The sequence below is a fragment of the Phycodurus eques genome, chromosome 16 (genome assembly GCF_024500275.1).
Source record: "Phycodurus eques isolate BA_2022a chromosome 16, UOR_Pequ_1.1, whole genome shotgun sequence".
NCBI lineage: Eukaryota > Metazoa > Chordata > Actinopteri > Syngnathiformes > Syngnathidae > Phycodurus > Phycodurus eques.
Genome location: NC_084540.1, coordinates 22,646,689 through 22,671,085, shown reverse-complemented (window position 1 = coordinate 22,671,085; position 24,397 = coordinate 22,646,689). Strand labels below are relative to the sequence as shown.

The 24,397-nt window shown below is 46.9% G+C and overlaps 1 protein-coding gene across 8 annotated transcripts in view; it reads right to left on the bottom strand.

Annotated features, from left to right (window-relative positions):
* cep112 (centrosomal protein 112) overlaps positions 1–24,397 on the bottom strand; it is a 103,232-nt gene that overhangs the window by 2,090 nt on the left and 76,745 nt on the right. For 5 of the 8 annotated variants that reach the window (XM_061699729.1, XM_061699734.1, XM_061699731.1 and 2 more), the window contains 3 exons: positions 21,244–21,393; positions 4,375–4,464; positions 1,400–1,501 (listed from right to left, as the gene is read on the bottom strand). In XM_061699729.1, coding sequence (XP_061555713.1) covers positions 1,400–1,501; positions 4,375–4,464; positions 21,244–21,393 — 342 coding nt within the window. Of the gene's footprint in view, positions 1–33; positions 99–1,399; positions 1,502–4,374; positions 4,465–21,243; positions 21,394–24,397 lie in introns of all 8 variants that reach the window. The other 3 variants (XM_061699733.1, XM_061699732.1, XM_061699736.1) reach the window with 3 other exon arrangements.

The window sequence follows — 24,397 nt, the reverse complement described above, 5'->3', positions numbered from 1 at the left end:
CTCACGCTAATGCTAATTCTAACTACGACTAACCTCTTGTTGCGACACGCATCCAGGTCTTCCTCCAGGAAGTCGGCCCTCCTCTGAAGGAAATCGACCTGCGACATCAACACGCGTCATCAACCGTCGTAAATATGAAAACTTTGCGCGAGTTGCGCTTTTCGCCGGAGAAGAGGGGCCCGAGACAAGTCGGCTCGGCGGATGAAAGGCTCGCCTGTCGAGTCCAGGGGGGTCAGGACAGAAGGGTCGGGGTCACGAGATGAGGGCACAGGGGTCAAGCCACGCGGGGACCGCAGGAAAGCTTCGGAGGCGGGTCGGCCGAGTTTCGGACGGCCTTTCGTTTGGCTCCAAAGCGGGCCGGCGTTTATTTATCAAGTGTCTGGCCAATGGGAAAATAAACTCCATCTCCGTTTGCACATTGAGTGCCTGACACCTTCCATTCTTTTTTCACACTCGGAACGTAGTCCAGCATGTTAAAATGCGATTTAAAACACGGCCTGTAAAGGTAATAAAGGTTTTACGATTGACAGCCATCCGCCAGTGGATAACGACATCATTTCCAAAGACGCCGCAGTTTACACGAGCCGACAGCGTTGAAGTGCGACCTGAGACGCGACCCCACAGCGTCCGAGTATAACGCTCGACGTATTATGTAAATGTTGTCAACATGAAAGAGCTTTCTGGCCATTTTGGGGAGCCGCGCGAACACGCCGGCGTGCGTTTCACGGATAATTCGGCGTGCGTTCAAAGAAGGCGGGATTGTGCGCGAGCACGCCGCAGATATGCGAAGCATCGTGCCAGTCGCATGACGCGGCCAATTGTGGGATTTGCTTTTTGGCCTGCCAAGGGCGGCTGGCGATGCCCACATTGTAAGATTTCATTTGCCTTTGTACATTTTGCCACATTTTTTCCCCTCCGCACAATTATTTAGGCGCTAACTGTAACTCGGTTAGCGAGTGTGTCAAAAGCTGTGTGAATAGCAGTTTTTCAAAATTGTAGAATAGCACTTTTTAAATATTTGCACATAATCACCGCCCAATAAAAAGCACGCAATTTACAATTTATTTGTTCCTTGAAAAACCAAAATGTTTTCCCCTTCATTCCAAAATGTGGTTGTTTTTTCAGAAAACATGGAAAACCAATACGGGAACACTTTATCCATCCTGCTGCATTTGCACTGACAGATATTTAATATCCGTTTTTTACCGTCGATTAGAAAAGTCCCGATTGGTAAGAAATCTTGCTTTGATTCAATTTAAAATGCCGCTCCACAAAAATCCGAATCACGCCACTTGAGAACCCAAGATTGGAATTGAGTCACTTGCAGCGCGGGCATTGTATATCACGGCGCCAACAGCCTACGAATGCACAATTTGAATCTGCAGCTCGAAGTTCCCACCTGAGCTTTGAGCGACGCGATGGTATCCTCCAGTTCCCGTCGGAGCTCGGCGGGAATCAGACCTTTAATTTTGTCCTCGTACTCCTGACGCACCGCCGTGACCTGAGAAAGACGTCAGACCGCCGCATGAGAAGGGGAAACGCGTACGTGGAAAGGCCTTTGCTCCAGCGCGCACACGCGAGAGGCAATTACCTCTCACACGCGCTACTGAAAACATACTGAATGGCTCTCACGCCAACCTAAAAGGCTTTCCCATGCGCTAGTGAACAGCTCTCCCGTCAAACATAACTTAAGCTCTTCCTTGACGTCACTCACGAGACTTCTTACAGCTTTTCCCTCGGTCGAAAAAGTCTGCTCTATGAGGCTCTCATGTTCTGTTCCGATTCCAATTCGGATTCTGAAAATGAACGAAATGTATCACTAAATTGAGATACAAACTTGGTCAAAGAACGGATTCATCTTGTAAGTCAAGGCACCGCTGTACCTGACTGGCATAAATGCGAGGTGGTGTCGATTGTATACGCAACTTTTTCTGGCCCAGGCAGCAAAACCCACACACGCACACGCACACGCACAGAAGGCATTCCTGCTCTATTCATAGCTCAGAGTTCCCTCACGAGTCAGAGCGCCTTCACGTCACCGCGGGGGGTCCCGCACGGGCCGGCACGACGCCCCCTGCCGGCAGCTCACGTCTGGCGTCGCTCGCTAACGCCGCGACACGACGCATCAATGCGACGGCGGATGGCCGGCGAGTTCGCGCGCTACATCTCCGCCGGGGGAGGAACTGGAGGAAGTCTGTCTGGGGCGAAATTACACGTCTGATTATAGAAGCTGAGAACGGCTTTCAAACCGACAAACACACATGAATGGAAAGCTCGCCGGGGTTCACTTATAGCAGCGCGGCGCGCTAACGCAGCCTGCGAGCTATAAAAGCATGTGCGGCATCAATCCGCTTGCTGACTCACTCCTTTTTTGTAATTAAGAGCAAAAGTTAGACGGATGACACGAACGGACCAAGTGCCACGCCAAATTCTTGCTGCTGTTCAGCGCGCTGTTGTGCACCTGTGGATTTACCTATTTGAAGATTATTTTCCAAATTGACTTCAATCTTTTTACATTTTTTTCCTTTTTTTTTGAGGGGTGGGTGTCCCAACCTCAAAAATGCTTATTGGTGGTGATTTATCACTGCTTTTTCAAGACGTTTTTGGGTTAAAAAAAACAAAACAACAAAAATGGCCGTCAATTATCCACAGATTTTGACTATTTGCGGTCCGCCCTGGTCCCCTATTGCCTGTCAACGGCGGGAGTCCACTGTATGTATCGAAGACGAGGTGCAAAGCGGCTTCTTTGGCAGAAAGAGAAGAGGAAAGCACAGAGCCTAGAACTGAATGTGGGGACTTTGAATGTCGGGACTACGACAGGAAAATCTCGGGAGTCGGTTGACCAAAGAGAAGGTCGACGGATGTCGTGAGGGAAGACATCAGGGCAGTCGGTGTTCGACAGGAGGATGCGGGAGATAGGCCGACATGGGAAAGGATGACGCGCTGTGGCGACCCCTAGCGGGACAAGCCCGAAGGGAAAGAAGAAGAAGAAGATGAAGAAGAAATAGGTCGTCGAAAGTGGGTCGCGTTCGTGACAAAAGATGATGGAGTGAATGAGGAAAGCCGTGCAAGAAAATACTGAAAAGTACTGAGTACGCCTTTAAAGCGTCCAGAAGATACGGTTACCTTAACTGCTCGTCTATGTTGGCGATTAGGCTGCCGACCGCCGAAATCGACGACGGTAAAGCACGCTTGAGTGGAATCGAGATCAACTTTGAGTGCCAAATGACCGGAATTTTGGAACAAAGCAAAAGAAAAAGTGCAACGCCGTTTCTCGAAGCAGCCAACTGAAAAACTTCGACTGCGGCCCGTTTCGAAAGGCAGCGATAGTTCCCGATCAAGTGTGCGATTCCGATTGATTTGAAGAGTGCCGCGACGAGCGCCAGTCACTTTCCCCGCTCAGTCATCCTGAAATTACAACATTTCATCTAAATATAGTCCTCCGATGGTGGTGCCCCGTCGCTACTGTCACACGGCGCGTTTTTTGACAGCTGCGAGCGGAAAGGAACAAGCCCGCAACACTTTCAACATTCACGTGAAGTTTGTCACGTCGTCGCCAAGGTTGATGTATGCTAATGAAGGCGCGTGTAAGTCGTTGCCTGGAAGACATTTTTGTGGGACGAGTGAGAAAAAAACCTCGTCGGCACTTCAAAAACGACGGCAGTCGCGAAGTTCGCGCCTCGGCATCCGTTGAGGTCGGGAAGCTTAAAAGCGGCCGCGGATCCGGCTGAGGGTGTGGGAACCGACACGGTGTTTCCCAAACCTCATCGAGCCGAGGCATTAGGAGAATTTCAAAAACCTTCAATCAACTGCTACGTCACACATACGGACGGAGCATACAACAACACTCACAGGTGTATATTCTCTCGCTGTATATCTGTGACTTTCTTATTTTTGGTAGCAATATTGAGCACATTTCATATTTAAGATTGTCAGCTAGCTCCAACCCGTTTTGGGCCCTATCATTGGCACAAATACACTCTTAGCACCCCTCAGACCTCTGCGTAGTCTTATAAAACATAAGATAATCAATCTGGAGTTTGTCATCCTTGGTCAGGCAGGAGAAAAAAAAACAAAAAACAGCACGAGTGCTCATCAGTCTCCCAAAATCGGAAGAAACGTCGAGTAGCGCCTGTGGGACCGGCTCGCTGACCGGCGCCTCCTGAAACCCGCTGACCCCTCGGCGCAGATTTCCGGCGCGCGGATCAGAGCGAGGGGTGCCGGGGTACGCGAGAGAGAACGAGCGCCTCCGGTGTACAAAGAAGAGCCTCCTGCGCGACGACAGTCGCGAGCGCTTTCTTCGAGGCCTGATGATGACAGAGCATTGTCCAGAGCCGCGGGGAGCGACAACGCAGACGAGCGGCGTCCGATTACCTTCTCTCGGCTCTCCAGCTCTTTGCCGAGCAGAGTCTTCTCGGCGCTGCGCAGCCGCCGCTGTAGACTTTCCGTCTTCTCCCGCAGGGCCTGAGGGAAGGCAGAAGACGGTGAGCGCCGTCGGCTCGGGACGACGCGGTGAGGACGGCGAGGCCCAATCGGAGCGGGAAAGACACCGGTGGAATACGAATACGGCGGCGGGCAGAAATCACCGCGGACGGACGCAGACGGGAGCGCCGAAAACACAATTGCCATTAAGTAGGTGTCAAACTCAAGGCCCGGGGGCCACATCCTGCCCAACACATCCATTTTTTTGTGGCCCACTAAAGTAAATAAAGTGCAACAACATCATGCTTCTTGCTAAATTGATTTAAGAAAAAAAAAAAAAAAAAGGTTGAAAATCTGTTCCACAATTACAATTTTCTGTACTTTTTGAGACATCTTTGCAAGCATTTTTTTTTCACCAAGGCGCACCGCACACCGAGCGACGCAAACCGACTAAACTGTCGCGCAGTGCAGCGTGCGGAGTTCGGCAACTAGTTTTCATGAGCAGCTGAACATCGGCCACCGGTTTTGGAATTGCAATGCAGGAATACAACAAACTCTCCCGGTGTATTCCACAAAGTAACCGAGTGAGATGCACCTGTACGCACGGCGCGAAGATGTTTGTTGTGTGTTATCATTAATTATAGGTTGGTTTTGAGTGCGTCCAGTCAGCGTTATTGGAGCTGGCACTGCTTAGTCCTTGTAACAACTTACTTTCCTGCAGTCACATTAGGCTGCTCGCAATAACAATACAGACAGGAAGTGGAAACAAAAGAAACGTGCGCCTCCATAGAGGAAGAGCCTCCTCTCCTCAGGGAAGACTTTGTACAAGATTGTGGACAATCCCGGACGAGATGGCCCGGCTTCAGAGATCAGGACTCTCGGGTTTTAGCGCTCCGAACTTATCTAAGCGCCGTCACGCTCGAAAAGAAAAGGGCTTTCCCCAAACAGTTTGCACAGTTTGCACTAACACTAACCCTAACCCTAACCCCCCCCCCGAAAGGTTGCAAATCACGCTGGCACAGGAATTGAGTGAGTGGCAATGCGGCGAGTGAGCCGATTGGCGTTAAAGCGTGTCTATCTTCCTCAGATAATTCAAGACAAAGAAAGTGATCAAAGCCAATTGCTCCCCGTGTTGACGGGTCCTAATTATGTCACAACAGTCATTACGGCAAAGCTGACCTCATTGTTAAAGACCAGAGCAGAGACTCTCTCGCTCTGGGGATCAGCAAACCTTCGCAGGCGTCGCCGAGCCGATCATTAATGGGATTGTTATCGGGTTATATTTGGAGGCAATAAAAGCGGGGCATCATTGCGCATTTGTTAACTTGATTACATTTCCCATCTGGGCGGCAGCTTCAGTCAATTTGCCTCTTTAAAGAATCCGACAAGAAAAGAAGAGAAAAAAAGACGGAGAGGAAAGAAAGTCATTCATGCGTCGTTTGCGTGTGTGTGTGAATGGAAAGAACGGCGCAGATTGCGCATGAAGCCCAAAAGCAGACGTTCGGAACGCGCATGTGGACACGTCGGCTTGGAGTTTTGAGAGTGAAAGGCACACGCGCACACACGTAGCAACAAGTGTGTGAGGGGCGGGGCGTCACGAGCATCACTGACCTCCGTCGTCGCTGAGTGAGACGAGCGAGGCCAGGCGCGAGCTGATTCCTCGCGCCTCCCGGGCCGCCGGGTGCGAGGCACGACGGCGGAACGCAAAACGGGCAGCGACCGAACTTTCACGGTATACGACTGCAGCATACAAAGGTGTATGTCAATAAATCTGAATAGTGTAGAAAAGTTAGTTGAAGAGAGAACGTTTTTTTTTTTTTAAATACACTTCCTTTCTTGAATGTTGTCTTCCGCATCATTCGGACAGACCCGAAGCCATCAGCGTTTGTCGGCGTTTCATCCCCCCTCCCTTGCCCGCCGTTCGCCAACGCGTCGCACATTTCGCGGGTTTCGTGCAAACCGGATCTGCTCTTGACAAACCACGCAGCGGTTTGTTTGCCCGCTACGACTGGAGAAAGAACCAATACTTAAAACTTTGGCCCAGTTTGGCGAGGTCATGAGAAAACACTGCACTATGTTTGCTGCAAAACTTAATGTACTCAGATACGCACACAGGAACATTATTAGTCACAGTTTATTGATCAAAGAGCATTTCAATGTTGGGGAAGACAACACGTCAGAAAGACTTTGGGGGTCAGTGCATCGGTTTTTGGGGCAGGATGTGTTTATTTGCTGGAGCAGAGATTGAAGGAGGTGAGCTAATCTCTTTTGAACATTTACAAAAAAACAAATGAAATCACGACCAGAAAGCCATTTGAGGCCCACGTGTACGGGATATGACGACGACAACCCGAAGGCCGCATTCCGGGAAGGACACGATGCGCATCCACTTTGGAATTGCACGTTTACACCAACTCGGTGGCTCGCAAAACTTTCACACCAAGCAGCTCCGAAAAAATACATTTCAAATTTGAAAAAGTACCACCATCAAGAATAAGTACAGTAGCCAGGTAGTCTTGCGTGTTCAAGGACACAAGTTTTATTCCTGAAAAGTAATTTTAATATTTTAAGCCACTCTAACATTGTGCACAGTTTGAATATCAACACTTATAGGAAAAACACATCTTTACTTCAATGATTTAACTCAAATGTATAACGCATAAAATCTTCATATAAAAAATGAACTCAATGCTTACAAACAAGCTGTTCTTCAACACTAATTTCAAATATATTGATCTTAAAAGTCAAATACAATTGAAGCGCGATGAGGCGGTGTTTCTTTTGGATACCACTAGAGGGAGCTTAAAAAAAAAACACATTTTGAGAATTGCTGCATAATACAACTAAATAAAACTAAAACAAAACAAAAGAACTCACCTTCTGAAGACAGAAAGATGTTTGTCAGAACATTGCTGTCCCATAGTGTTGTTTGTGTGCAGATTTACAAATACATTTACCCGCTTAATTGACATTGAATTCATTGTATCGCTCCTATTGTGCTGAGCCTCCATTTCCTGTTTTCCTCTTTGCTATCATCTGAACCCTTCTGCGGTGGCATCACCAAACAGCCTGAAACATCCATCCGTCCATTTGAATCTCACCAAATATTTGCTGGCGAAACTGTTCCCGAAAATGGAGTTGAAACTCTGATTTGTACAATGTTTACGCGTTTGAATTTCGTTGCGCTGTACTTGTTTGAAGGGCAAAACGAAAAGCAGACGGCACATTTGTTGTGAGTCACAGTTTGAGACATGACATTTTCTCTTTCCATGCGCCATCACGGTCTTTGATCATTAGAAACCCATTCAAAACACACACACACACACACACACACACACACCGTGCCTGCTGTCCTTCCTCTCATGCAACGGAGAGCTCGAAACTCGCGGCGAATCATTCGCAGATCAACAGACACATGGAAAAAAAGGAGCTGCCGTTTCCCGTCTTGCTCTTATTAATCAGGCTACTTTGCAGACGCTCGCCATCCCGTCCCATCGCTGTCCACGTCGCTACCACCGTTGCCGGCGATTTCATCATTCTATTTTGTTTATCGGGAATCAAAGACTGCGTTTCAGCGAAAAACATCGGGGAGGATTGCGGGGATTGCGGCAAATGAGACGCAAGACAGCTTGTCCGTTAGGTGAAACATTTCGTGAAATTCAACCAACAGATGCGCCTCAAACTAACAACCTTGCGAGACTTCAAATCGTCCAAGCGATGAAGTCAACAAAAGTGTGTTTTGCTTTTTCCTTGGCTTCTTAATGATGCGTCTGTCATGGCCGCCCAGTACAACACGGCAAACGCGACAAAAGTTGACGTACAAGTTTAATTTGTTCTGCCCCCCATCGAAATGAATGGAAGTGCTATTAATCCAGTAGCAACCCCAAGTGCGTAGACGGGAACAAAGAGTGCCATCAAAGAAAGACAATGTCCGAAGTGTGGGATCATTTGATCTTTTAAAAAAAGAAGATAAAGTGCAACGTCTACTGCCACACAATGAAGTTATGGGAAAGAGTAGTGGAGGCTAGACTCAGGACAGAAGGGAGTATTTGCGAGCAACAGTATGGTTTCATGCCGAGAAAGAGTACCACAGATGCATTATTTGCCTTGAGGATGTTGATGGAAAAGTACAGAGAAGGTTAGAAGGAGCTACATTGCGTCTTTGTAGATCTCGAGAAAGCCAATGACAGAGGACCCAGAGAGGAACTGCGGTACTGCATGCGGAAGTCTGGCGTGGCAGAGGAGTATGTTAGAATAATACAGGACATGTACGAGGGCGGCAGAAGAGCGCTGAGGTGTGCTGTAGGTGTGACAGACCAATTTAAGGTGGAGGTGCGACTGCATCAGGGATCAGCCCTGAGCCCCTTCCTGTTTGCAGTGGTGATGGACAGGCTGACAGATGAGGCTAGACTGGAATCCCCGTGGACCGTGATGTTTGCAGATGACATAGTCGTCCGCAGTGAAAGCAGGGAGGAGGTGGAGGAACGGTTAGAAAGATGGGAGGCATGCACTGGAAAGAAGAGGAATGAAGATTAGCCGAAGTAAGACAGAATATATGTGCTTGGATGAGAGGGGTGGTGGGGGAAGAGTGAGGCACCAGGGAGAAGAGATAGCAAGAATGGAGTGAATCAAATTAGAAACGAGCTCATCGGAGGGACGGCCGAGGTTCGATGTTTTGGAGACAAAGTTAGAGAGAGCGGACTTGGATGGTTTGGGCACGTCCAGAGGAGAAATAGTGAGTATATTGGTAGAAGGATGAGGAAGATGGAGGAAGATGGAGCTGCCAGCCAAGAGAGCGAGAGGAAGACCAAAGACAAGGTTGATGGATGTCGTGAGGGAAGACAGAGGATGCAAGAGAAAAGGATGCTTACATGGAAAAGTACGGCGCGCTGTGGCGACCCCTAAAGGGACAAGCCCACAAAGGAAAAGAAGATTTTCATGAGGAAAAAGTGATGTCATCAGCGTCACGCAACCAATCTCATGCCATCTAAAAAGCTGACGACGAGGTGCAGCAGAGCAAAACTCCCCGTTTCGCCAGTTTTACAACCTTTGCCTGGCAGCTGCATTGGCGGCAATACAGCGTCGTTATTAAGCAAATTCCTTTCTCAAAGCTTCAAAGCGATAATGCTACCACGGCACATCAAACAGACGGCGGCAGCTTCGGGGCGTCGTTTTACGTGCCACGCAAAGTGAAACGTTGACTGACAGTTTGTAAACATTGGTGGCGCCCGCAAAGATTATGAGCAAATTCCACCAAATGAGTTTTTTTACACAGCTACAACTGCCACGGCGGGAAGACGGCGTCGTTATCACGCAAAGCCATCGTGGCAATCTTCAAACCGAAACACCTGCGCCAGATAAAACAAACCACGGCGGTGGCGTGTCTCAAAAAGCGATACGGGGACTAACAGCGGGTAAACATCGGTGGCGCCCAAACGGGTTCGTAGCACGGCTGCAGCCAAAGAGCGGTCGTCTCGGAATCGGGGGCGGGGGGGGGGGGGGGAAACGAGGTAAGGACAAGACTTGACGACTTTTGCCGGCCGTCGTCTGCTTGGCCTCGTTTTGGAGCCGTGCCCTAAAACAACTTTTTATTATGTTTGATCACGCAAACATGCTCACAAAAAACAGATGGAATAAAAACATGCCAGCCAGTTTCGTTTTATAGTTGCCTGAAATGACATCATTGGAGAAGATGGAAGCCATTTTGCTTGGAAGCCGCGAATTGCGGGCTCCTACTTTGACAAAAGTCGATCTTCTCACAGGGAGTCACCACTTATTCTCTTGTATGTCTGACAAGGTTTTGGTGTTCTTCTGCCATCTAACACAAGAGCATTTCATTACCGCTTGCTATACGTCGCTGGCGTAAAGTGGGTCCAAAGTCTTAGAATGCCCCAATGTTTTATTGAAACTAAAGCAGTTCAATGTCTGATTGTACTCTGAAATGAACGCACAGAACAAATCAAAGTAACGGAACTAACGATTATTCTAATAATCGATGAATTTTCTTCAGTGGATTGGATAAAAAAAAAAAAATTCATTTCCATCCCTCTATTAAAACAGGACATGAATTCAAATTGAAAATGCACAAACATAAATGGATTATGATGGAGTGACTGGTTTGGTCTGTCGCGTCAGAAAATGGGCAAAAAACGTTGACGATTGTAAAAGCACGTGCTCGCAAATGTCAACACAAAGCTAATCTGTCTGATTTCACAGAGGACTACCGAAATCGGAGAATATTTACTGTTGAGAGGTTGAAAGTCGGAGGATTTGGACGATTAAGTTGAACAAGGGAACAATTAATCAATTGTCACAATAGTTGTCGATTCATTGACGAATTGTTGCACCGCTACGCTACATGAAAGCAACGCACTGTAAATGTGTAAGACGCCCTTGCACTTACTCTTGGTTTAGGCATCTGTTCCCCTCTTTCGAACACTTTCTATCCGCTCAAATCGATTTATGAAACAAAATCCCAAATATTCTGGTCACGAATGCCGCTCAGTACATCGATTGTTTCACAACCGATGCACTGTCGCCGGTTCACGTCAAAATGCCAGATGAATAAATCAAGTTGGAGTCGGCCGGAAAGTATCCAGCGGGCCGGTAAAGTTGGCATCGATCGCGGCCGTCGCCCCCGACAAGCCCCCGGCCGCATCCTTCCGATAAAGCCACTTCCCGACATTCCCGCAACTGCTGTGTGACGCAGCCTTTTTGCAAGTTTTCTGGGAAGTGAGACTTTCTCGCGGGCCTCGCCGGTGTCACGTTTTGTCTCTTTCATGTGGCGTCTGTATTTATGCTCTTCAAAAACATCTCTGAGGGTTGAAGTCATTACAATAATAGAGACTGATCGTGAGTAAAAATCGGTCCCCTGATGAATCACGCAAAGACGGTGGGGAAATGTTTAGCCACCACGGCAGACGGACGTGAATGATAGTCACGGCAAAAACAGTCACAGATCATATTTGGGCCAATAAAAGTCACATAAAAAGATGAGAAGAAAACATGATAGCTATTACTACGTGTTGTCTGTTTCCATAGCAGCCTTTCCCAAAAACAGATTCTGCTTGAGTTTTTATACTTTTCCAAAGAATAATGCAGTACTAATGTGCTATTATTGATAAGCACTGAGGGCTTTTTGATTCATATATGTTGTAATAAATTCATGTATATTGTGTTCTCCGTCATGGATTTAGCTTACAGTATTTGTACACTCGCATGAGAGTCCAGAATGTTCAAATGCTTCTTAAAAGCTGGCCTACGTGTACGTGTGCGTGTGCGCGTGCGTGCGGAGGATTGCGGTTAAGCTCGTCCAGATGCTCGGCGCGATACGCTCGTTATCTGCCATGCGGGCCGGGATCATTGGGAAACGGTCCGGCAAGATGCGGGAGGATCTGATGTCCTCGCAGAAAACTGGACGGAGAGAAATGGAAGAGAAGAGAATGCAAGCAGGAAAGAAGGTCAACGCTGCAGACAATCTGTAATGCGAGAAGCGAATCCACCTTTGTGCACTGCACGGTACGTACGTGCGGCTTGAAACAAGCGACGCACGACTGCAGTTGTAGTTGGATGTAGTGTTGTACTCCGCCGTCTCCAAAATGCCGCAGGCCAACAGCCACATGCCGAGAAGGAAATACGGCGGACCCCCGCGCACTTGCGTTTCTTCAAATCTGTTTGCAGTTTTCTTCTTTTTACGGGCAGGAACCAACTCAAGAAACACTTGGTGGTGATTTATCGCTGTTTATTCCAGAATGTTTTGGGTTCCAAAAATTGTTTTTCAAAAGATAACATTTCAATGCGGTTAGAATGGGCGTCAATTATCCGCGGATTTTCGCTATTCGCGCCCTATCCCCCTGCAAATAGCGGGGGTCCATTGTAGAGGAGACCCTTATTTGTTGTTATTTTGCACTCTGCATCTTTTTGCACAATTGCACAATTGTCTTTGTCAATGTCTTTATGTCCCCAAAGTGTTCTGTCAATTGACTGTCTGTTGTACTAGAGCGGCTCCAACTACCGGAGACAAATTCCTTGTGTGTTTTGGACATACTTGGCAAATAAAGATGATTCTGATTCTGATTCTGTTTCAAGTGGCATGGGTTTTGCAGCACCCTGAGATCAAACCCAACCGCCCCAAATCGGGGCAGGTCGTCCTCAGCCGAGTTGAGGCGCTATCGTGCGGTGGAAAAACGGCAAAAGTCAACTTTAGGCCACAACAACCTGGCAAAAAAACTTTTTGTAGTGTGCTTTAAAAGGTTACAACACAGTTTGGGGATATTTTGATGACAGAAACTTTACACAAACTACCGGGGGTCCTGGGTTTCCGACAGATGAGGTTTTTAAGGGTACAAATGCTGCACAATCAACGGGTTTGTTGGGTGGCATAAAAATACGCGGCCACGTGGTACAAGAAGGCACGCTCAATTACCACCGTAGTTTTCTTTTTCTCTCTCTTGCTTTTTTTTTAAAGTAGTTTTCATTTGTTTGCTTTATATATACTGCAGACATGAATAAAATACTGCAAAAATCTTACCAAGAATATTTCTTATCAAAAGTCTCAAAGGTAATCTGATGACACTAAAATAAGACTCACCAACAAAAAAGTAAAAAGCTTTTACACAATTTTCACATTTAAGCAAATTGTTGCTTGAAATAAGTAAAAAAAAGAAAAGAAATTGCCAGCGGAGTAAGTTTTCTTTCTTTCAACAGCACACAGTCAGCTAGCAACAGCATTGTTGCCGTTGCTCAGCGAAGGTCCTCAAAAGCTAACATTAGCCACAAATCTGCAAGCCGTCAGCTTGCTCACAAACAGTATTTGGCAGTTTGGACGTACGTCTGAAAACGTGACCGATAGGCATTTCTATCAGCGATACAATGATTACGGCGCTCAACGGAAAATCACAAACTCAAGAGTGCTCCCAGCCATGCGAGCAGGTACGGGCACGCATTCATATTAACTCGAGGAACGGCTCCAAAATAGGAGCGATAAAGCGTCAATCGAGCACCGGTGTGATCTCTGCGTTTTGTACACAAACATACACGACGCCTTGGATTTCGGTCTTTTCCTGGGTGGTCTCCTTCCTCGCCGCAGATAAGGCCAGCGAGTGTCCCTCGGGCGGAGTAAAAGCAACAGAAGGCAGGAGCAGAGGAGGAGGGGAGGAGGTAAAGAAAAATGCCAGGGGCCTCTTTAAACTCGGCTGTTTTGTTAGGAGCCGCTTCAAGTGCGGCGGGGGCCTTCTATTTGCAGCGTGCTGTCAGAAGTTTCTCCCAAAGTCTGGATTAAAGAGATCCTCTAATGACACCGAGGCTGCAGCGAGGGAAAAAAACGCCGCTGCCTCCAGCCACACACACGCGCGCACACGCATTAGGCTAGGAGCAGACACATGCACAAGGGGCATAAAGTACACACGGCAAAAAAAGTTCATAAAAAAAGGCAGCGTATGGACTGCACACACACACACACACACACACACACACACGCACGCGCGAGTGAGTGAGTCGATGAGTGCTCGATGCTCAACTATTCTGCTTGTAAATAATGAACGAGGCGCTAACCTCAAGGAGAGACGGACGGCCAGAGAGACGACGAGACTCTCTTTTAACTGCACTTTTTTTTTTCAAAACGACTGAAGGAAAGGTAAAGAAGAAGCAGGAGGAGGCGGCGGCGAGGTCTCCCTCCCTCCCGAGGTGTGAGAGGGGAGAAACTTCTGCTCTCTGTCTGCGTGTACGCACCACAATACAGGCTGTCAAGATTTTGGCAGCACTTTCCCATTAACCGTTTCTGCACAAAACCTCGAGAGGCAAAAAAGAAAGAAAAAAAAAACCACTTCAAAAAAAAACATTTATACCCCCCCCGCCCCAGCCGATTGCGACGCCACTGATGAAAATAGTCTGACAATCGCTCCAGTAATGAAGACGCGTTGCAAGGCGAGCTAAGCCCACAAGGGGAACACACTGTTCTGTCTCTCAGCTGTTGCTGAGAGCAACAGTAGAAAGAGAATAGGAAACACGTCTGAAATATGCGAAATATGCACCATATGCCTGTGTGTGTGTGTGTGTGTGTGTGTGCCCTGCTACCTTCTTGTCTCAGGTTTATCGAGTAGTGCATAGCTCCACAGATGCTAAGTAAGTTTAGCAAAAGCACTGCAGGCTAAAAAGACTTCAGAATACTTTAAAAACTAGATTTTTTGAAAGATTTAAATCACAATGGAATGATGTTCACATTTTTGTTCAAAAAGATAAAAGTCACAGCCCGTTTGCAAGCGTCTATTGTGTAAAGCCTGCAGCGCACCGGAGCGATCTGCTCAGCAAACGGTCGCCAATGACTCCATGACGTCATTTTCTGGCGACGACGAGGCCTCAAGACGAATATCTAACATTGGATCAAACTCAGCGTGTGCGTGCTAGCCGAGTTCAGGTGGCCAATCAAAACGCATCGTCCGTTCACATGATTTCAAGATGGCAGAAAGATGGATTCATGCATGAAATCATGATTCTATTTCATTGATTTATTACTGTATATTTTTTCTCAAGTACAATACAGTAGAGCGATATTTTACCTATATGAAAAAACATATTTCGACATTTTGTTGTTGTTGGTGCCTTCCAAGGAGCTGCAACGCGACACTCCACTGAATCGACAGTTGATAACGTCGTGCGCCAGCTAAGATTGTTCCAATGCTACTTGAAACATTGAGCTTTTATGATAGCGATAGTTCGACTTTGGAACTGAAGAATGTCTTGAGGGCATCTGCGCCCGCAACTGATGACATACTTTTAAAGATGCAGTAAAGTCATTTTGGTCTTTGTTTTTCTCAATCCATTAATTGTTTTAAGACGAGTACAGAAAACCGTGCAGAGAGTGGGAACAATTGACAAATTTATTTGTTGAGCTAGCATTAAACACGTTTTCACCACGTCAGGCTAAAACGGCGGTGAGGTGAAGCAACCAGCAACAGTGAGTACCAAGCGCCCGTATCCCTGCAGTGGCTATTCCGTGCAATTGCTACTTACTCTTACTTATTGATAATAACTTGGCCCAGTTCTACATCTACAGCGTGCAGTTAGGCATCAAACTATGTCTACAACTCCCCAAAAGTATAAAATCCTCCGTCAAGTGTTATATGTTATTTGGGCTACGGCGTCTCTGCCGTGTGCGTGGCACGGCGCGTAGCGAGGCGCCCGTGGCAGCTGGCGACCGCCGCCGGACCGCTGGGACTGGCGGCTCGGTCCGGCGAACGGCGCCAGGGTCGTCGGCCTCACAGTTGCCGACCGCGACGTTGCGGGGATTCAAATTTGGCAGGCTTGTTAACAATATTCTTCTCTGTCCAGTGGGAAATTTACAGGACATTTTTTTTGGTCACTTTCCAAGGCCTTTGAGAAAAGTCCTCGAGCACAAATGAAGAAGGCTTCTGCGGTTTCATGAGTAATTTCCCTTTGTTGTCTGCGATGGCGCATGGTCCCTGTGAGTCGTTCCACTTCCCACGTTCCCGCTCAGCATCCTGGAATGTTATCTCTCCGGCTGCTACTTCCACCCCCTCCGTCTGATACGCGGATCAAACGCGGCCGGGAAGCCCTCACTCACGGCCGGAAGAGCCATCAATCCGCCAACACCGGGCCGACGCGCCGCGTCGCGAGCACAGCGTGCGCGTCAGTGTTAAGGCAGGCGGGTGAGTGCTAACAGATACATAAAGCCAGTCAAAGGCTGACGGAAAGGGAGACGTCGGATGTTGGCCGGCTTTTGCTGACAGCAGCATGGACAAGAAAGACAAACGCGCTTTCATGGAAAAACCAGCACTTCAATAACCTCGACTAGAATTGGGCAAACGTACTGGTTGGAGTGTAATGTTAACAAGCAAGGAGACTTTAAAAATATATATATACCCCCGCGAACATTAAGACACGTCACCAATTTATAAGCAAACGTTTTTGTATGGCTTTTGGTCAGAACAGTAAACCCTCGTTTAGCGTGGGGGTGACCTTCAAGAAAACCCCTGCAGTAAATCTGCGAAGAAGCAACCAATTATTTCTTACATTACTCTATAAATGTAGAAGTGTATATAAATGTGCACGTCAATCCCAATTTGTGAAACCTCACTGTAGCGAGAGGTGTAGGTATTTTATTTGTCCACTTGAGGTCACCATCCACACACATAACACAGGCACATGCCTATTGCGCACGCCCCGCTTGAATGAAGTTAACAGCCGCCCATCTAGACATGGTGTGAACAGGCGATTTCCTGGTTTAAACATTTGCACCGTTCCGGCAATGTAGTCAGCAAAACGCATTAGGAGTACTCAGAATTGATTGCGGTAGTTTTAAACTACAGTACTGTAGTTGTAGAAAATCAAGCTAAACATTGCTCTTTACTTGCATTTGTTTGCGCATTAGCTATTAGTCGGGCTAAGGCTGGTATTTGTGAATTTATTTCATAAAACTCTGACTGTGGCTTGCGTCATAAACGGGTAAGGTACTCAGTAAGGTTGAGGAACATTGTCCTTAAACTGTTGGGACTATTTTCTCACGCACTTGTTCACTTCAAGTGCGCCCCATCTTTGCTTGTGAATGACTGAGCAATTCAGGGAAGGCACCCACCTGTTCCCAATGAGCCTGTTCACCTGTGGGATGTTCATTCCAAAACAGCTGTTTGAGGAGCATTCCTTAACTTTCTCACTCTTTTTTACCACCTGTCCCATCTTTTTTTGGAACGTGTTGCAGCCATCAAATTCGAAGTTAATTAAGATGATTTGCTAAAAACAAGTTGATCAGTTTGAACATGAAATATCTCGTCTTTGGAGTGTATTCAATTCAATATAGGTTGAACGTGATTTGCAAATCATTCTTCACGGTTTTTATTTCTGTTTAACACAACGCGCCAACGTCATTGGAATTGGGTTGTACTTTAAAGTGTTGAAAATACCTTGAAGACAAATCTATCAAGTCCCTTAAAAGCTTGAACTGTCTGAGGAGTAAAAGGTAAAAGGCAGCCGCTTCCCTCCCTCTTCAGGAGCCTTGCAGCCTACTTTTATTTCTATCTTTCTATCTATTGCTTGCGCAGTGGATTTGTTTTGCTCGCTCAGACAGACTGGTGCCTCAGGTGCTTCCACGCGACTCAATAATTTCACCAATCAAATCCAGCCAGGCAGTCTTCTCACTGCGCGCGCGGTCTTCGGCTCAAGCAAAGTTTTCAGAGTGACAAATTTGACAAATTTCCGTGAAGCAAAGCAGAAACAACGGTGCGCTGTTGTCTAGTCTGCCTAAAAATGTTCACATTTCCGCCTCCAAGAACTCCTCTTTGAACTTGGGAACACGTTGTGGTTTTCTATGTCCTCTCACTTCTGCTGTGCCTCCAGCCTAAAGAAAGGAACAAATGTTTGGGGCTGAATTTGTCTTTATTTCTTGTTTTACAAAGATTTAAATCATTGCTTTAGTTAAAATGATATTGCTGGCCAGTAGCTGAAGTTGCACATTCGTATTTTGTATTTTTGTCTATTTGACATTCATGCTCTGATTAAATATTAAATTAAAAAAAACAGAGCATATTCATCAGTTACTCAGTACTTGAGTAGTTTTTTCCCCCCCTTACTACTTACTCTTATTACTCTTAGTATTTGGAGGACTACTTTTAACTTTTACTTGGTATGTAACAGTACCCTTACTTGGGTACAAGTTTTAAAGTAGGATGTAGGCACATAACAAAAGATACATTTGGTTGATTAATTTCACGCTTGTACACAAATAATTGGATCTTGATGCCACTATTTGTATACGAGTCCATCAAAAAGTCCATTTTTCATAATACGTCCGCTTTACTGTAAGAGTCAAAACAGAGGCACCGTATCTTCGTCAGCAACGTTTTCCACATTACAAGAGAAGACATTTGGTTCGATGTTTGGTTGGGAATGTGTCTGAACAAAGGCACGCACACACACGCCGTTTCTGCTTCTGCGCGTATCCCGAGCACCTGTTCTTGATCCACTGCTGCCATTTCTTCCCACAGGCAAAGTCCTCCATCCTTTCAACTCCCTCAGAAACTAATGCATACTGTATATATAACAGCACCGCAAGAACACACGGAGCCGCAGCCGCCGCAACGGGCCCGCTCGGATTGTTTGCCTGCGCCACAGGAAGCCTTCAACACCGCTAACCGCGGCGCGGCGCAACGGCTAAGTTCTGTGACGTGGTCCTCGTTGGCTAGCGAGTGACACTCAAACGACGGCACGACGGTCAGCGTGGCGTCACGTACGCCTTCGCTTCGCCCGGAGGACGTCGAGAGACGGCCTTGCCTTTGACGAGCGAGGCGGGAATGGGCCTGGATCAAACGCAATATACACACTAGTATACATGTGGGCGCGTGCAGACAAGGGCACTAACTCAAAGCTGCGTTTGCGCTAGGAGCTCGCGGGACCGAAAGCGTGTGTGGACGAAGAAGGCCCACGGAAGACAAGACTTGAGTGAGCGCGTGTGTGAATGTGTACGGCGGGCTGGAAAGAGACGGGACGCGCTGCCGCGGCGAGAACAGCGGCGCTGATCAAAGCCCGAGCAGGTGACACCGTGGGCGGGATGCCATTGTTTATTCACCAGCCACCTTCTCCCTTTTGGCAAGATGACGGGAGCATGTGCGCCTCTGCATGTGTGTGTGTGAACAGAGTTTGAAGAGTTCGGAGATGCAGTCTCAGAAAGACAGGCTGTGCGTGTGTGCGCGCGCGCGTGTCCTCACCTTTCACTTGGCAAGGGTAATGTGGGTTGGAGCTCTGTCACATTTGGCGGACGCGTAGCACAGCAAGTGGTAGCAGACAAAAACACCCACACTAATGAACTTGCCATTACATTTCAAATATACCTAAAAGCCTTGTGGTGAATTTGTTTTGTCCTCCTCCTAAATGTCATATAGAAGTACAAACCTTATAACGAGCGTACTTACAGTAAGTGCAATAGCCTCGCTCGAAAAAGGGACTTTAGGACATTCAAAGGCCTCTGTCGTTTCACACCCAAATGTATTTAACAAGCGCAGTAGAGCGAAATATCGGATTCCATTGCAGTAGCAGAACAACTTTATCGGGATTATCAACAAGTGACACGCTGCTCGTATGAAGTTGTCTTCAACTCAAAAAGTATGAAATATGAACAGGTACGTGTGGGCTGAAATGTTTATTGCGTGTTACCTGAACGCAAATGAAAAGCCTCGGGATACTTTTATAGGTGACGTAAGAAAAGGCAACATCTCATCTGCTCCTTCGCCGTCAAATCTTTTTTGTGCGTCTGAAAACGACGTCCCGGGGCTTTGACGATCGTCATCGAAAAACATTTACCGAGGCGTCAGCGACTCATCCAGAAAGAATCCTGTGGCAATTTCATACGGAGGAACACGCAAAGCCGAATGCCACAAAAGTCAAACCTAAAATCGTGTCCGACTTCAGCTGAGTCAGCATCGGAAGCACCCAGGGGCCAAATATGACCTTAAAGAAGCCGCTTGGATCTTTAATTTACGGCACATTATCAACAGTCCTGGAACACTTGTTGTTTGTTTATAATGGTTGTTTGTTTGTATGTATGTGCCCTGCGATCGGCTGGCGACCAGTTCGGGGTGTACCCCGCCTCCTCCTGCCCGACGATAGCTGGGATAGAGATAGCGTGAGGAGAAGCGGCTCCGAAAATGGATGGATGGATTTATTGTACCGGTAAATGATCATTTGTATAATAAGCAATGTCCCATATTCGTTTATTTTGCTCAATTATATTTAACTTATTATAAATAATAAGACATAAAAAAAAGAGCTATTACAAAAGTATGTCACATATTATCCATGCAAATTTGAAAATGCAAAAGTTTGCCCACCCCAGATCGAAACGATTGCTTTTGGATTTTCTCGGGCTTTTTTGTGCTTCCACCACAGAAGGGTAGCAGGAACGGCATGAGCATAAAACTGTGCCTGTAGCGTTCAGAATGTTTTATTATGATTTGGATTTGATGAATTGAATTTCAACCAGCAGCCTGAACGGATCATATTTGACTTTGATGGTTCCGCCCTGTACCAAACAAGTCAAGCTAAAACGTTTGCCACGTTTATTTGTGACGGCGTCACAAGACAAACTTTGAACAAATTGGGCAATTTCGGAGAGAGGAAAAGCTTCGCGAGAGAGCTCGGGAAGAGGGGGGGCTCGGGTTGTGGGGGGGGCTGGCTGTCAGGGCCTGAAAGGAGATCTCCAGCCTCACCGACCTGCTCCTCTTTGACTATTTGAGGCAGCTGCAGACAGACAAGGTTTGTGTTTGGGAACATGTCCCTTATCCCAGACACAACAACAAGTCATTAGTTAGCCAGCCACACCCAATCAACTGCCACTGTGTCCCTGTCGCCTTCCTTTGGGCATCAGCCAAAGAATAACTAGACTAAATAGACGAATTATTCGGCGTAAGCAATCAAGTCAAAGAGGTTCTTCCATGTCATAACCTTGTTTCTGAATCAAGCCAGAGTGTAGGGATTTTATTTTCATGAAGAAACCCACGGTTTTCACTTTACGACGCGCAATGCAGCGGACAAATGTTGTAACGTCGGGAAGTAAACACGCCACCAACAGACTCGACGGAGGATTGCAAGTCGCCATAAAGACGACAGGGCACACGCATGCTCACCGTGCGCTTCGACAAACGAAACGCCGCGTCTGTCTACTCCACAGAAGTCAAAGCCAGACGAGGCCGCGATTCTTAAACAATATCGGAGATAATGGAAAAAGAGAGGAGTTCGCTACGTGGAAATAAATGTCTACCAGTATGAGAAATACTTCCTTTTGCAAGCTTAACGGTTACCGTCGCGTGCACCGACCTTGTCGGCCTGCTCGGCCCGCCGGGTTAGATTTCTCCTGTCTTGCGCCCATCGATCGTTGGCCTCCTCCTGCTGCCTCTTCATCGCCTGCTGCAGACCGACGGCCTCCTCCTTCCAGCTGCACACCGACTGTTGGAGCTCCGCAATTATCTGGAGAGCAGACATCATGGGGAAATGGACATTGGGAATACCGTCAACTCTTGATTTGACATACACACGAGGAGAAAACTGTTGGTATTCCACTCTTAATGAAAGTGGTCACAGAAATAACTTGAAAATGGAATGATACACAGGTACAGCTCACTTAATTGGAGTATGGGAGAAAAGTCCATACATTTCACTACTCATACATTACATCGATTCATTGAACACTTTTTGGAAAATACTTTTCAAATGGCAAATTCCTGCCTAATTTCTACATTAAAAATCATTACCATTTTTTCTTCATCGTTTGTTACAATAATCGAGTTTCTTGACATTGAGAATTTTGGGTTTCCGTTTGTTGTAAGCGATAATCATCAAAATGATACATATCTGTAAAAATCATGAAGTATTTCACTTTGAGTGTGTGTTGTGCATTTTTCACTTTTTCAATTGAATTACCTAACTAAATTAAGATTTTGACACTATTCTGTTTTTTTGGTTTTTTTTAGCTGTATCTGAATGTCATATATTCAAGCATCAGTATGTATACATTAGGTATAAGTAAAACAAGTTGAACAGAAAAATCACTTTGATGTCGTTCCCTCACCAGCCAATAGAAAAAAAGGGAGGGGCGGGGTTAACAACATCCACTTGGGAATGACAGGACATTAATTACTGGGGGTTCAATGACAATATTGACCCCCCCCCCGATTTGTGATCAACGTGCAGAAGGGGAAAATGTCAAACTCTCTCTAGCAAAATGCCTCTTCATCTAAGTCATCATGAAAATGCGATGTGCCATGGATTTAGATGATCACCTACAATCATCGTGGAATCCCACATTGGAATAGGAAAAAAAAAAAGGAAGCAGGAGAAGGAAGAACAAAATGGATGAGAAAGGGTAGAAATGCAACTTCCTTCCGGAAGCGCTGCGCCACTTTGTGTTGGTGAACTTGCGGTGCAGCGCAAGATGAAAAGGGACTGCCTCGGCTTTCAAATCTCCCAGTCAAAAATGAACGTTCTATTTAAGGCGGCGTCAGGGAAAGGCGAGATGAGAGAGGAAAGCCGAGCAGACAGAGGTATGGAGAGGTGGTGGGGGGGGGAAGAGGAGGAGGAGGAGGAGGAGGGGGGCGTGGCGGCGCTGTTCCTCGCTTTGGGCGAGACAGATAATTGTTTACTGTTGGAGCAGCCCTGCTGGAATTTGCGCACTGTGTGAGAGAAACGCAAAAAAAGGAGGAAGATTAGGCTTTTTTTTTTTGTCAGGGGGATCGCCGCATGAGCCCTACTGATGACACATTATTAAGCTAATACATCACTTTCAGATAGAATAATGACTTTGCAATACGGATTCCGTTTAGCTCTGGCGCGGCGTTTTCGCTTGTAAATGCACATGTCCTCTTATTCACCACTGATGAGTTGATCTTTGTTTTTGTATAAGGAGGAACAGTATTAAGGACCTTTTCTTTTTTATTTAAAAGGCCCTGCTTTGTTTCTTCTAACTTTTAGCTGGAAACGGAATAAAAACTGAACAAAACACTTTCATGCTTGCTTCCATGTCCATGAGCTTAAACTCACACATTCAAGATGGCGCCTACCAGTGTGGCCGCCTCGGTAACGCGCTCTCTAGTATTGTCTTCGTTTTTGTGTTTTTCGTCCGTCTTTGGAGACCTTACACGACTCACTTACACAAGGGGAGACCTGCTAACCATCAAGGAGGCTACTCCGGACTTTCTGTCACCAACTTTCGAAAATCCGCTCAGTTTTTTCCCCGAGTTACTCACCGGAGCGGCGTCCGCGGTTTTCGGCGCATGGATGCGGAAGCGGCGCCACAGAGGAAAACGAGCCGGAATTCAGGTGAAACTCCGCAAGAGAGGACACAGATTGGCCTTCCCGTCGATCCACCTCGCGAATGTACGCTCCCTACCCAACAAAATGGACGAGCTTCATCTTCTGTTAAAGACCAGTAAAGACTTCGGACGTTCCGCGGCCATGTGCTTCACGGAGACCTGGCTTTGCGACGCTGTACCCGATGGCGCCGTCACGCTTCCCGGCTTCAACATTCATCGAGCGGACCGCGACATGGAATCATCGGGAAAAACGAAGGGCGGCGGGATATGCCTCCATATAAACGAAAAATGGTGTACGGACGTCACGGTGCTCAGCACACACTGCAGCCCGCATTTGGAGTCGCTGTTTCTGAACTGTAAACCATTTTACGCGCCACGTGAGTTTGCATCGTTTATACTGGCTGGAGTCTATATCACACCGCAAGCTAACACGAGCGCCGCATTGCTAACGCTCGCCGAACAAGTCAACGAAATTGAAAAAAAACACCCTGACTCACCCCTCATTATTCTCGGGGACTTTAACAAAGCTAAACTCAACCACGAACTCCCTAAATACAAGCAGCACATCGACTGTCCTACCAGGGAAAATAATACTTTAGACCACTGCTACACTACGGTAAAAAACGCATACCGTGCTATACCTCGTGCAGCCCTGGGCTCGTCTGATCACTGCTTAATTCACTTAATACCGACGTACAAGCAAGTACTTAAATGTGCGAAGCCTACAGTGAAAACAGTCAAAAAGTGGACCAATGAAGCAAAGATGGACCTTCAAAGCTGTTTAGACTGCACAGACTGGAGTGTCTTTGAAAATTCAGCTGGCAGCCTGGAGGAATATACGGACACTGTCACATCCTAGATCGGTTTCTGTGAAGAGGTTTGTGTACCAACAAAATCATTTCGGACATTCAACAACAACAAGCCGTGGTTCACTGCTAAACTTAAGCAGCTTCGCCAAGCTAAGGAAGATGCATATCAGAGCGGGGACAGGGCCCTGTATAATCGAGCTAGAAACCAGCTTACTAAAGAAATTAACATTGCAAAGAGGATCTATGCAGCAAAGTTGGAAAAACAGTTTAGCGCGAACGACTCGAAATCAGTCTGGCGTGCATTCCAATCGCTGACTAATTACAAGCGACGATCCCCCCGAGCTGAGAACAATA